The 15087-nt window shown below is 35.2% G+C and overlaps 1 protein-coding gene across 1 annotated transcript in view; it reads right to left on the bottom strand.

The window, feature by feature from the left end:
* Window positions 1-15087, bottom strand: part of HMCN1 (hemicentin 1) — a 461890-nt gene that overhangs the window by 146452 nt on the left and 300351 nt on the right. Inside the window, 6 exon segments of the mRNA XM_033196479.1 lie at window positions 220-316; window positions 3215-3390; window positions 7944-8067; window positions 9206-9357; window positions 10404-10580; window positions 11448-11549. Coding sequence (XP_033052370.1) covers window positions 220-316; window positions 3215-3390; window positions 7944-8067; window positions 9206-9357; window positions 10404-10580; window positions 11448-11549 — 828 coding nt within the window.

Here is a 15087-nt window from a genome sequence, read left to right as displayed (position 1 = left end):
AGAATCCTTCAACATCAAAGTTACAAGAAAGTTCATCTAGAGTTGCTCTCGAAGTAGTTATATGAACTGATACCCAGGACAGTTCAGAACCATGTAAATGTACTGATTGTTGTTCATCTACCTATTATAATCAGTTTTAGTTACATGGATGAATATCATTTTAAGTGACACAAAAACCACAGGCTGCATCATTTGCTTTCAAGAGCTGATTACACTTACCCCAAATGTTGACATTGTAGTTTTTTTCAGTTTTTCCAGCAACATTTGTTGCTTCACAAGTGTAACGACCAGTGTCTTGAACCTGAGCATCTTCAATCTGAAAACAAAATCATCCTTTGAAATCACACTTTCTATTTCACTTGAGGTTTTTTTATTAATACTATTTGTGATCTATTTCTTTTATTCTGAAGATTCACAAAGTTACCAAAAATAGAGAAAATAGCAATATAAATGGCTATATGCCCATCACCCAGTTTCAACACAACAAGATTCAACCATTTTCATCTATGCCATACCTTATTTTAATCTGGTTTATATTAGGGGTTGAGGGTCTAGAACAGCTTTTTAAATACAATTCAGAAAAAAATAATGAAAAGGTACAATTTCTGTTGAAGTAATTTAAGACTTTAAAATATGAAATCCTTATACATCCAGGAAACTGTCCAGTAAAATAACAGCCTTATTCTTGAGACCAATAATATATCTTTCTCCCATGCTGCTGGGTTTGTAAGCTTCTTTAAGCTAAACATTACATTACATTAGCCTCATTCTCCTAGTACCCAGTTTGGTGCTTGGCAGATGAATTAGTATCAGTAAATATTTTTCATGTATTTATGTACAACATGCATCAATGCTCATTCATTCATTGACCATTTGCAGTTATTATAACACTTGTACTAGGTACTGTAGGTAGAAGACATAAACAGATATAATGTCACATATGGTTTCTGATTTAAGTTTGCAATCTAGTTGAGAATATAAAGAATGTGAACATAAAAAGAATTTAATAATAAATAATATATAATAATACAAGATAATACCAAAGATACAACAAGCAGTATGTGACTTATTGCCAACTAAGTTTGCAATCAATAATTTCTAAAACATTCAATGATCACAGAAGTTAGAGTGATCATTTGAAGTATTTAGCTTAGCAGGGGTGCACAGAAGGCAGTCAATAAACATTTATTAATCAATTCGTGTGAACAATAGAGATGGAATTAGCTAAAAGAACACATGGAGAACCTAAGAATATTAGACTTGAAAGAGGAAATAAAATCCAACCTCCTCATTTTACAGATAAGGAAACTCAATCAATTAAGATATCTAAATTGCTCAGAGTCACATAATTCGTGGCAGGCTCACTCAAATCTGGGGTTCCAAGTCCTTAAGGTCAGTATGTACAGGCCTGCATGTCTCATAGAAAGAGTCGGGGAGGGAATAATAGAGAGGAGGGATTAATATTTATTGAGCACCTAGTGTGTACCAGGCAAAACAAAATGGTAAGATTCTATTACTTGATTTTGTTAGAGATGTGTGTGAATGGTAGTGCGTAGGTAAGATACTTTTAACTGACTAATAAGAATTGCATTCCAAAAAAGTTTTCATTCCTCTGATCTTCTCCCTAAACCCCTCAACGGGACAAACTTCTGTACTCACTGAGATTTGCATTTATGCCATTGTCTCCCTCTGTCATTTCGTCAGAGTTAAGGTTTGGGAATTTTACCACATGCTTTCTAGAATGCTAGGCTCTGCCCCTGCGAATGGACAATGACTTTTCTTCTTCTTCTTCTTCTTCTTTTTTTTTTTTTTTCGTGTATAGTTCAATTAGTTCATCCCTCTTTCTTTCATCAGTGATTCTGCTCTTTCCTTTCTCACCCAGCTCCATTATTATACAATAATAATACCCAAGATCTCCATCCTCTGCCTCTAACATACTCCTTCATGCTCCCTTTCACTCAACCCCATGCTTCTGTCTTCCTTAGGTAAGCGGCCCAGCTTACTGCCTGCCATCTATTTCTCAAGATTCTTTGTTTATCAGTAATAAACCTTCCTTTAGCAAGAGGCTATGTGGTGGTTAGTAGCACAGGTTCTGAAGCCATACTCCCAGTGTTCTAATCCAATTTCTGTCTTTCAGTAACTGTAGGCAGATTACTTAGCTGGTCTTTTGATTTCTCAGTTTGGTTATTATAAGGATGTTATAAACATTCGACAGTCTTCTGTCCTCCTGAATCTGAATTCCTTAGGCTGACTTTCAATGTCACACTTTATTTCATTCAAATCAACCTTTTCAACATTATTTCTAAATATTCACTTTGTTAAATTCTCTGTTTGAGCCAAACTAGCTGACTTGCTTCCCTTGCCTCTTATCTCGTCTACCTCTAAAACACTAAGTAGTCTTTTAAGACTAATCCTGGCAACCAGAGCCTCACCTTTTGCCACCCCTCAAAATGTATTATCTGTACCATCCACTTGGTAATTGACTCAGACTATAGTACTCGTTGCATTTTTCAACTAAATTGTTAATTTTTTATGTGTTTACGTGAGATTGGAAGACATCAAGGACATGAAGTGTGTCATGCTTGTTTGCATTTCTTTTTTTTTTTTTTTTTTGAGACAAAGTTTTGCTCTGTCACCCAGGCTGGAGTGCAGTGGTGTGATCTCAGCTTAATGCAACCTCCACCTCCCGGGTTCAGGCAGCTGTCTTGCCTCAGCCTCCCAAGTAGCTGAGATTACAGGTGCATGCCACCATGCCAGGCTAATTTTTGTACTTTTAGTAGAGACAGGGTTTCACCATGTTGACTGGGCTGCTCTTGAACGCCTGACCTCAAGTGATCTGCCCACCTTGGCCTCCCAAAGTGTTGGGATCAGGTGTGAACCATCATGACTTTTTGCATCTTTGTCCAGAGCACCTAAAATGGGCACTTGGTGATTGGCTGGAAGACTGAAGGTGAGGCACACCTTGGATTATTTCTATGATATTTTCCTGGAAGCATTTTTTGAGATCGTTTCTGGATATGGATGACAAATAATTGAATCTCACTAAGCACAAAATTTAAAAATATTACAAACCTCATCAATAAAAGGGTTCCTAGAATTTTGTAAGAGAAAATTAGTCCAACACTTGTAAAAGACAGTCACGCTAAATAGGGGTAGTACCAAAACCATGAACTTACAATAACATAAGATAAAATAAGTGAATCCATATCCTTACCTTGAACACACTTCCATTTTCAGATATACTGAGGCCTGGTTTCTTCAGCAAGGGGTGGCCGTCTTTTAACCAAGTAAGAGTAGGTGGGGGAACAGCATCGCTTTGACATAGTAACTCCACAGCTTGGCTAATGAGGACAGAGACATTCTGTTCTTCTCCCATAATATTTGGTGGAACTACATGAAAGATGGGTTTTCTTTCAGGATAAAACAGGCCAGCACACTATTTATATTCATTAATTAGCAGGACATATACTGAATACCTTTATTGGTTCTTTTAAGATGTAGGATCACAATCATTCTAACATACGCTTTTGAATCACTTGGTTCAGAATCAAGTACTAATAAATCACTGATTAATGTATTCTTGTTGAACAATGCCTCTCACTTTTTATGTAAAAAACGTTTAGAACGGGAAGTTCTCAAGTGCCCAAATAAGAAACTTTTAGAACTAGATGTTACTGCGTAAGGTTTTCAAAGTAATAAATCACTCATGAAATATTTTAGAAACAATAAGCTAAGGGTGAATACACCTCCAATATTTATTTGTAATTTTTGCAAAAGAAATAGATGTCATAGTCACAGAGGCAACATTAAAAAATAGTTGGAGGATATCACAGAGCTCATCCAGTCCCATCTTGCAGTGTGCAAAACATAAAATTGGTGTCAGATAATAGCTTGTGCAAAATAATATGATTAATTGGTGGTAAAGTTAGGAGCCTTCTGACTTGCAGTTTAGTGTTCTTTTTGGTTTTCCATGGTGACAGAATAAAGAACAAATCAATTCAATGACCAGCTGCACAACATACTCACAATTGCATAAGAGGAAATAAGTGGAAATTTTAATGAGATTAAAATTAGGATTCTCTGGCTATATAAAGCTACTTAGATGCTGAAATGTGTTTTCTGAAAAGTTTAAGAAATCTCTTTCCCTTGGGTATATTAAAGAATACAGTAAACAATCATTTATCTTAGATGGTTTAGGTACAGTCCTGCCAAGAATGAGAGGGTAGTCTCCATAACTTCTCAAGGACTCTTTCAGGCCTGTATATATAATTATTCAGAAACACAAACTAATGATGAAATCAGGCCTGTTATAAAAGGCCACTCCAACAAAGCACAGAGAGGAATTTCCTTGGCCATTTCTCACGAAATCCCATCACTATGCAGGGCTATAGAAAATTTGCCATATTTGTAGCCTTTTATTTTAACCACAAAAAAGGTTAAGTTGTACTAAAATGTTTTGGTAGAAACAAGATTTTTGTGGTAAAAATATTATTATCGTTTATCAGCCATTGTTTCAGGCTTGATACTCCATCAGCATGTGGCAAGATAAAGAAGGCAATAGACTTTGACTATAGTAGTAGTATTGTGCCTCTGTAACCATGAGGTTTCTCTGTTACTATGTCTGCTACAGAGGGAAAGGGTATGAACTAAAGAGCACTTTCATGTGCTGTTTTGGGGTGCAGGACTTATGTTAAACTCAAAGAAATTGATGCTGAAGGAAGAAACACACTGCTCAATGGGTGAGATTGACCAATGGAGCATTTGTGCAGAGATTCATGATGTTCCTTCTGCTAAATTTAGTAGTACACACAGACATCTGGCTCTTGATAAGGTTAAAGTAATCTGAGAAACAGAAAACACTGACATTTTTGATGTGTGACACATTCGATAAAAGATACATGATTAGTCTGTTTGAGATTAAAACTACTATAAAAATAGCAAAGTGGGTGAGCACAATTAGTGCCACTTTCTTTCCTTTTTTTTTTTTTTTTTTTTTTGAGAAGGTGTTTCGCTCTTGTTGCCCAGGTTGGAGTACAGTGGCACAGTCTCGGCTCACTGCAACCTCTGCCTCCCAGGTTCAAGCAATTCTCTTGCCTCAGCCTCCCAAATAGCTGGGATTGCAGGCATGTGCCACCACAACTGGCTAATTTTTTTGTTTGTTTGTTTTTGTATTTTTAGTAGATACAGGGTTTCACCATGTTGACCAGGCTGGTCTCGAACTCCTGACCTCAGGCGATCCACCTGCCTTGGCCTCCCAAAGTGCTGGGATTATAGGAGTGAGCCACTGAGCCCGGCCTAATTAGTGCCATTTTCTAAAGACGCCATGAAAACAGATTCACAAGTCCTAGCACTCAGGAAGCCCTAAATAGAATAGCTGATTTCACATCTTGGAAATAATTTTAGGTAAAGTTTGGCCTCATTGAATAAAAAAGTACCGTGTATAAAAATGTTTGTCTTAGATTATTTGTAGAATCTACAAAACAGCATGAGTTCATTATGACTGCAGAAGTGAAAGTCGGAAACAATTCAAGACTACAGAATGCTAATTCATTTCCAAATATATTTTCCTTCAGTTACTTTCTTTTTTACACTAAATGAGTTGAATCAAGTTCAAAAGGAAACCAGATTTTTTAAATGAGAGGAAAAAATGCAAAAACAATGGAGTATTTGTTTAAGGGACAAAAACTGAAGCAAATCTAATTATAGCCAAGGATATATATTACCAAAACATGTATTTTTTTTTCTGTCCTGTCTCTCATTTCCAACTTTTTGTTTAGTCTGAGAAGAGAACAAGGGTTCTACCCTTTAGATCCTCAGCTTTCTTAGATGTTATCCCTATTTTGCTTTGTGGTTATGTTGCTTAGGAAGGGATGTGTTCTGGACCTGTTTCTCATCCTAAGCATTATGTTTGTTAAATTTAATTACTAAAATCAGAGTTGTCATAGGGTTGTCGTTGCTGGGAAGCTGAAGAATGTATGATCTCCAGGAAAGTTCTCTGAGCTTAAGTTTAAAGAAAAGGTACTATATGAATCCAAATCTTTTAAAAACTCAATTCTCTTGTTTCAATATCTCAGGGTATGGCAAAACATACTCTGAATTATACCAGGGAGAAAAATTTTAACGAACTACTCATAATTGTAGGAAAAGCTACTTTGCCTACTATCTTCTTCTCCTATTCCACCCCCCAACACCACCACAACCCCCAGTGTAAATCTGAAGGTGATTTATCTCTGGGAATTAACATTCATTAGGCTCTAATTAGACACACATCACCAAGGTTACTACTACAAATATAAAAATATAATTTATGGAAATAATACTAATAGTGAAATACAGATTGGACACTGATTTTAGATTAAAAACCTGTTTTACTTTTACACTTTTTCAGCAGCTTGCTGCATGGATATTTCAATGGCTTAACACATATAAACATTCCCAAACATATATATCAGCTAGCCATTTGACTTTTATATCAGAGAAAGATACTGATTTTCAGCCTAAGAAAGTAGTATAGAAGTATCTTAGCAAATGATAAGGAATAGTGATGCATGTTTCTGTAATTCCTGGAAAATATCAACTCTTTATCATCTCCCAGGTTCACTCTTGACACTAGCCAGTGTAGAAATGTAAGGAGACTATCTCAGAATTCTGTGTTGACTAAAACTCTGTCGAGACCAATGTCACCCCTCTACTTGCTTCCTAATGACTGAAGAACTACTGTGTTACACACTTGATTAATTGATGAATCAGTCTCAAAGGATATTTTAGAATAGAAACTTTCCAGTTCTTCATAAAGCATAAAAGCGACTCAATTCAGGGAAGGAGTTAAAATTCCTGGGGTTGGGCATTATAGACCTATCTGTTCCCTCAAATACCTAAGCAAATCTGGAGGCTAGATGTGAACTCACGTCAATTGCAGTAGCAACAAAAAAGAAAGAGCACAGAGAACCCTTTGGTAGTGTACCGATGCCAACTAAAACTTTTACTTTCATTAAATATGTATGATATCCATAACAAGGGGTCTTTTTACTAAAACATTATGTAACAATAAATGTTAGTTGTGATCATTACATTTACATTGGCAAACATATAAGAGAAGACAACATGGTCCACATTGTCTGGAGGTAAAATTTTTTAAAAAGGTAATATATTTCAGAAAGGAATGAATTATTTGGAAGTGAGGTAGGACTTTAAGAAGAAGGCTTGCATTCTGCATTAAACAGAAACTCTTCAAGAGGTCATAAAAGATATAATTTCATTATTCCGCGAACTAAGGAATATATTGCAAATAAGCCGCAGAAAAAAGTCTAAAAGAGTTCTGAATGTAAAGGTATACTGGAATGTGGATAGACAAGCATAATATATAAATGGAGATCAAGAAGCCCCAACTTTCTTCTGGGGCTCTTTTGCTGTGATGGGATCAGGTATTTCCTTTTGTGATCATTGTGGGCAGCATTGAGAGTGGGCAAAAACTTAAATTGTGCCTACATTTATATTAACTTTTTGCTTCCCAAAGAGCCCTTAATGCACAAACATAGTATTGATCACAAATATGCTGATTACAAATAATTAGAAAGTAATAAAAGCATGGCTTTGAGTAGAATGAATGAAGAGAGCTACTTGAACAGATACTTGCTTCAATGAGAAGATTATCTCTTCTAAATGGCAGAGCTGCTATCCACAGTCATGGTTTTCAGAGTACTCTATAAAACCAACACCCTACATGCTGGCTGTGTGCATTTTATTTTCTCAGAACTTTAAAAAAGGAAAATCATCCAAAGTCAGATATAAGGCTGAAAGAGAATCTGATTTGAATTGATCCTGTAATATCATTTTTAAGGTTCATTGTTCTTTATTGTCAACAACTTCCCTTAACTTTCTCAATGATTTTAGGACCCAAACACATGTCTATCAGAGCAAAATTAATTACTAAAGTGTCTCACCATATACTCGGAGGTCAATGTCCCTTTGTTTTTCTCCAGCAGCATTCACTGCCACGCAGGTGTACCTTCCTGTGTCACTGATTTGTGCACTGGTCAATGCTAGGATTCGACCACCAGAGAGAACCTGTCAATGAGAAGAATGTTAAATAACCAATATGTCTCTGAGAATGGTAGGTGTAATAGATATTTTCTCTTATTTTCTTGAGGTTAGTCAGTTAACACTTGCCTTTCAGGAAGATTTTCTCTTGGATATTTTTAAGTAGGCAAACATCATATAATACTCTTTTCATCTTCTCAGTGGAAGAATGTAAGAGGCTAGAATTAAATTTGGTAAAGACTACTGAAAATAAGTCTTTACATATGGCATCAGATGAAAGTCAACTTTCATCCATACACACTACAAACAGAGAGAAAAATGCCAGGCGAGAAACATGAGTTGGAATAAGAGGCGCTAATTCTCTTTCTAATTTTTCTTTGGGTAAAAAGGTAAGAAACTGAAATTAACAACAAAGTAGTAGCCAAATTAATTAATAAGCTACATTGATTATTCTTTATCCCATGAATTCAGTTGTATTTCTAAAATACTGACATTAACCCTGGATGTTCTATGATCCCAAATTTTGAAAGCATTAGATTTGCAAGAAAACCTGAAGAAGTAGAATGTTATGAGAACTATGCTTTCTGTTAGGCAAGATAAAAATTAAACTTTAAATCAGGTATATATGTACTTCTATATTTTTAATTTTGACTCAATATAATGCATTTAAAATTTTTCTAGGACTCAAATTTTACTTCTCATGATGTTTACATTATATTTTTTTCTTACTATTTTACTTGATGTTTTTGTAGAAGTATATATGCTCTGTGTAGTCTCTGATTCATAACTATTTGAAGACATTTAAACCTAAATTCTACCAGAAAATTCCTGTTTTGTTGATTAACATTTCTTTGTGTAAAGTATCTATTGTGGTAGTAGCAGAAAGTGGAGTGGGGCAGGTAGAAAACAACAAATATCTAAAGCAAATGGTCAAAATATAACACCTAAAAGTAAAATAAGGGAACTCTTAGAAACAGTGAGCTTTTAATCAATTATTTGGGGATCCCCGGTATGTGTCCATGGTTTTTATGGTTGCATATGCATACTTAAAAAATAGCATCTGTTAATCCTTGTTCTCTAAATCTCTTCAACAGTTTTACCTGCGTGTACTTCCTGTACTGAATAATCAGGTGGTAAATGTCACCAAAGAAATGAATGAAGGTACCTGTATTCCATTAGAAAAACTAGAAACAGGACTCCCATCTTTCAACCAGGTCAGACTTGGGGCAGGAATACCTCTGGCTTCACATTCTAACCTCACTGGGTTGTTAACCACCACTGCCACCATGTTATTGCTGCCAGAAATTGATGGGGCCACTGAAAAAAACAAATGAAAGTAAGACATGTTAATATCACAGGATTTGTGACCTCAAATGATGAAAACTACATGTAATGTCTACAATATTGTGTTCTTATTGGAGGGTTTGTTCTTGTTTTTTGGTAAGTTCTTTCACCTCTCTTATTTAAGATCTAATGACAGCCATCCTGTGAGATAAATAGAGCAAGTATCAATTTCTCCATTTCACAGATGAGGAAAAACAAGTTTTGCCAGTTTGTTTAAGAAATCAGTTTTTTATGCCAGAGTGGAATTTTATTTATTGATTTCTAGGCTTGTGTGTGTGTGTGTGCAGGAACACACATATGTACCTCCCTTCAATCACTGCATTCACTGTAGTATGTTAACTACCAACTCCTCTTAAAAGCATTATTAGAGATAATCACTCAGAAAAGTTTCATTAATACCTATGATTCTTTTAGAGAGCATTTACAAGCAGTGTTTTTTTGTCGTTCACTAACAGTATCAATGACTATTTCAACAACTCATTGAAAGCAAACTTAAGTCAACAGCATGTGGAAATCGAGCATTTTAATAGGAATCAGGAATAAGCACATTTATAAGTTTTAGAACACTGTGCCCTTACATAAAATGACAATAACACACTCTGTTAAATACTTACACAATAATTTTATAGAAGCACTTAATCATTTTGAATGCTTCTTTTTTTTTTTTTTTTTTTTTTTTTTTTTTTTTTGAGGCGGAGTCTCGCTCTGTCGCCCAGACTGGAGTGCAGTGGCGCAATCTCGGCTCACTGCAAGCTCCGCCTCCCGGGTTCACGCCATTCTCCTGCCTCAGCCTCCCGAGTAGCTGGGACTACAGGCGCCCGCCACGTCGCCCGGCTAGTTTTTTGTATTTTTAGTAGAGACGGGGTTTCACCATGTTAGCCAGGATGGTCTCGATCTCCTGACCTCGTGATCCGCCCGTCTCGGCCTCCCAAAGTGCTGGGATTACAGGCTTGAGCCACCGCGCCCGGCCTTTGAATGCTTCTTTACCCCAGAATGAATCTAGGTGAAGTGGCACTAACCATGAACTTGCAGACTGTAAAATAACTCTGTAGCTCCAGCTGAGTTGATGGCCACGCATTTAAATATGCCAGCATCTGAGATCTGGGCACTTTCGATATCAATGATCTGTCCTCTGTTCAAGAAAGTCATGCTAGTGGAACCTGAGAGTAGACGATTATCTTTGTACCATGTAATAACTGAAAGAAGGGGAGAAGATGATCTATGTAAAAATTTTTTAAATTAAATATACTAAGTTGGATCTTAGCTAAGTCACAATTACTTTATTCTTATACTTATCATTTGAATTTAATCTGTTTAAGTAATCATCTCTTTAGCTTTGATTTTTAAGAGAAGGTAACCCTTAGAAAAACACCAAGAGCCAAGTCAGTGAGTCCTGAAAATGAATTTAGAAGAAAGATATTCTTTACTATCTCTAACACATCAGTATTATTTAATAGCAAACTTTCAACTTATCTATTTTTTTGTTGTATGTTTCCTTTCATCCATAAAATGTTGGCTATATGCCTAACCAAACCAAATACCATACACATTATTGACCTTAAAAATGTATGTTGTTACTGATTCATATGAATAGTCTACCAGTGGTGGGAATATACAAAACAAAGTTGTAGTCTCATTAGAATGACAATTTGATGTAGCTTCATTAAGATGCTTTTAAGTTAAAAAAAAAGTTTCGAGCTGAGATCCGGCCACTGCACTCCAGCCCGGGCGACAGAGTGAGACTCCGTCTCAAAAAAAAAAAAAAAAAAGTTTCAGCATAAATGGATATAAACCACCATGTGGGTCTTGTGGCCACAATACTGACAATAAGATGATTAAAGTATTTGCATATTTCTACATTGTTTAAATAAATTGTTTCATGCAGTTAAAGGCAATACAAATTCAAAAATTTTATCTGATAATATTCTTATCAATGTTTCACCCATGAAATGTATTCTATAACCTGTTCTTTACGAGTAATTAGTATATTATGCTCAAAACCAGTTTCAGTTATTCCCAGAAATCTTAAAATATTAAGTTATAGAGTCCAAGAGTAAATGTACCAGGCACAGGATTTCCAGCTGCCTTACACTCCAGCTGTACAGGGTTGCTCACCACCACAGTCTCATTCAGCATCTTCCCTGCATCTTCCAGATGAGGTGGTTCTGCAAGAGGCCCAAACAGATACTTGTAAGTAGAATATTTAAGCTGAAATTGTTTGCTCAATTAAAATTATATTTTTTCTTCCTTTCTTCTTTTTTTCATATGTATACACTGACCTATTTGGAATAAAAGTATACTATTAAATAGACTGAAGAACAAGATTTAAAAAAATCTAAATAAGTTTTCTAGATCACACATTTCTCTGTGTCCAGATAGGAAAATTCTTGTAATTATATAGATTAGTAGAGGAGTAAAAAAAAAGTTAAAGACAGATTTTTTATTGTACTTAATCTGATTGATTTGGTAAGTAATTATCTTTACCAAGAAGTAATTAGTCTACTAAATTTGAACTCTTCCAGTGAAGAAGAAATCAACATCTCAAAATATCTTACTTTATCTTTGGATAGCACTATCTTAAGCTATTTCAGAAAAAGCAGAATAATTTTTGTGTGTTTTTTGACAGCTTTTTTCCTTTGATATAAAATTTAAATGTAAGTTATTCACAAAATAAAACAGAAAAGTATATTTTCAACTTTAAGTAATTACTGATAAGGATGATCTGTTATTTAATATAGTTGGAAAGTAGGAATTCGTGAAGTCTGAGAGGCATAATATAAAAGAAATAACTTGGAACATTAATTCCATGTTTTCAACAATATCTCAAAGAGTGTGAGAGGCATACCAGGATAAGAAAATTACAAGGGAATTAAAGGTTCTGTCTTGTTTGAAAAAGATGTTGTAAATTAGTATCTGAAGTTGACAGAAAAAAACATATTTTAAGAATTTGCTACATTTAACTAATTCAATGCACTAGAGACACTCAACCTACATACAATCAATAAATCCATCAATCCATTAATCTACCAAAAACAGGAAAGGGGGAAGAAGGAAAGAAAACAAGAAAAAATAGAAGTAAGATGGCAGAAATAAAATCAAATATATAAATATGAATGAGTTCATTTAATTGTTTAACAGAATTTTTTTGACACTTAAAATAGTGACTTTCTGACACGTTAATACTTGTATGGGTGGCCGGGTGCGGTGGCTCATGCCTGTAATCCCAACACTTCAGGAGGCTGAGGCAGGCGAATCACAGGTCAGGAGTTTGAGACCAGCCTGGCCAACATGGTGAAACCCCGTCTCTACTAAAAATACAAAAAATTAGCCAGACATAGTGGTGGGTGCCTGTAATCGCAGCTACTTGGGAGGCTGACACAGGAGAATCACTTGAACGTGGGAGGTGGAGGTTACAGTGAGCTGAGATCATGCCATTGCACTCCAACCTGGGCAACAAGAGTGAAACTCCACCTCAAAAAAAAAAAACAAAACAAAAAATCAACTTGTGTGGGTGACAAGGTTTGGCTATGTCCCCACCCAAATCTCGTCTTGAATTTTGGCTTGGAGGGACCCCACTGGTAGATAACTGAATCATGGGGGCGGTTCCCCCATACTGTTCTCATGGTAGTGAATAAATCTCATGGGATCTGATGGTTTTAGATCCATCAGATTGCCTTGGCTCTCATTCTCTTCTCTCATCTGCCACCATGTGAGATGTGCCTTTTGCCTTCTGCCATGATTGTGAGACCTCCCCAGCTATGTGGAACCGTGAGTTCATTAAACCTCTTTGTTTTCTAAATTGCCCATTCTTGGGTATGTCTTTATCGGCAGCACGAAAATGGACTAATACAATGGGTTAAAACTATTTTTTAATTAAAATATCCAAGTGAATAAGGAGCACAAATAAAAACCCACAAAAATGTTACAATAAGGAGCTAGACAAAGATATACAATAATTTAACATCAATTTCTGATAAATATACAAAACAAAAATTATTAAACATGACAAAGCAACATGATTTATATTAACATGTTACAATTCATGAATAATATTTTATAATGACAATACCTTATGCATTGAATAACAAAGCAAAAATTGTTAGAAAGCAAGAAAAACTCTAAAACTAAGAATTCTAAAAAATTCTAAAAGCAAGAAAAACTCTAAAAGTGGTGTATTTTAACATGACCTTCTCAGAAACTGGCTGTGTAGTGAAACAAAAAATACAGTTGTAAAGAATATGAAAAATAAAAGTACCCATCCAGATCGTGTATGCATATGTGTATGTGTGTGTTTGGGGATTTGTAGTTACCAAAGAATATATATGTTTTAAAAATGACAATGGAATATTTTCAAAATGAAATATTAGCCCACAAAATACCCATAAGATGTTTTATAATCAGAATTTTAAAAAACTATAAAATATAAATCAACAACAAAAATACAAAGCTATCTACATGGGGAAAATCTCATTAAAGATGAAATCAAGACAAGGGTATAAGTTTAGAAAAACATAAAGTGAAATTGATTAATATTAAAACCTGTAGGATGTCACTAAAGCAGTACAGTACTTAAAGAAAATCTAAAGCCATAATTAACATATATAAAAAACAAGAAATAATGGAAAAAAGTCCTAAGCACTCAACCCAGAATTTAAAAGACCAATACAATAAACCAAAACAGGCTAGAAATAAATAATAAATATAAAAGCAGAAAACAAACAAAATCAAAGAAGATAAAAAAACTCAAAGTTGATTTTTGAAAAGTCTAAAATAAAGTCTGTTTTCAGAAGTAGATGTCCTTTGGGTCAAATCTCTTTTGTCCTGGGAGTTTTTCCTAAAGACTCACCCTAGAACCACCCCTCCTTCACTCTTACAATTACTTTTGTATTCATTTAATTCCATGTATTAACCCTACCTGTTTGAAATGCCTAGAATGCTTCTGTTTTCTGCACTGAATTCTGATTATCAACACAGTATTTAAGGACACAAGACCTCTAAATATGGCTATCTAACTTTTCCAACTGGAAAAGAAAAAAGGAAGAATAATCAGTCCATGGCACATTCCTTCAAAACAGCTTTTTAAATACTTGAAGCCTTCTGGACTGAAGTGCTCATTGAAGAATCTGACAGACTATGTAGCTGCTGCAATAAAACACTACGATGGGAATAAGAAATACAGAGCTATGGAATGGGTTGGCAATTTCTCACTTCACTAGAGAACTTTAAGAAAGATTGGATGTCAGCAAGAATGCCAGACTAAGGACTCAAAAAATCTACTACTCTAGTAAAGAAACAAAAACATTGGAAACATTGTCAAAATCAACCTTTTCAGAACTTGGGAAATTAACCAAAGACTTGCAAAAATCCAAAAAGTATTTATTAAAAAGTAAGTAGCTAAATTTCATTTAAAACAGTGAGTTTTGTGGCATTTTTACTGACCTACCCCTGTCACCCTCTCTCCAGCTCAAACTTGAAAACAAATAGTCCAATAATCGCAGTGAAAAAAGCAGCCTAGCAGACACTGAAGGAAGTACAATAGGTTTCGAGCTACCCGAAAGTACCATTCTGAGAGAACTGTCATTATTTGACCTGTCTGGGCTTTCTGTGAAAGTTCCTATTTGCAAGATTTTTCATTATTTAACCAGACTCAATGTTCTGTCAGTGCAAACCGCTTCCGCAAGGGTAAAGTCTGTATAAACAGAC

The sequence above is a fragment of the Trachypithecus francoisi genome, unplaced genomic scaffold (genome assembly GCF_009764315.1).
Source record: "Trachypithecus francoisi isolate TF-2019V2 unplaced genomic scaffold, Tfra_2.0 Lachesis_group5, whole genome shotgun sequence".
In the NCBI taxonomy this organism is placed as follows: Eukaryota; Metazoa; Chordata; class Mammalia; order Primates; family Cercopithecidae; genus Trachypithecus; species Trachypithecus francoisi.
The sequence above is the reverse complement of the archived record's forward strand: the minus strand, read 5'-3'. Positions and strand labels throughout refer to the sequence as shown.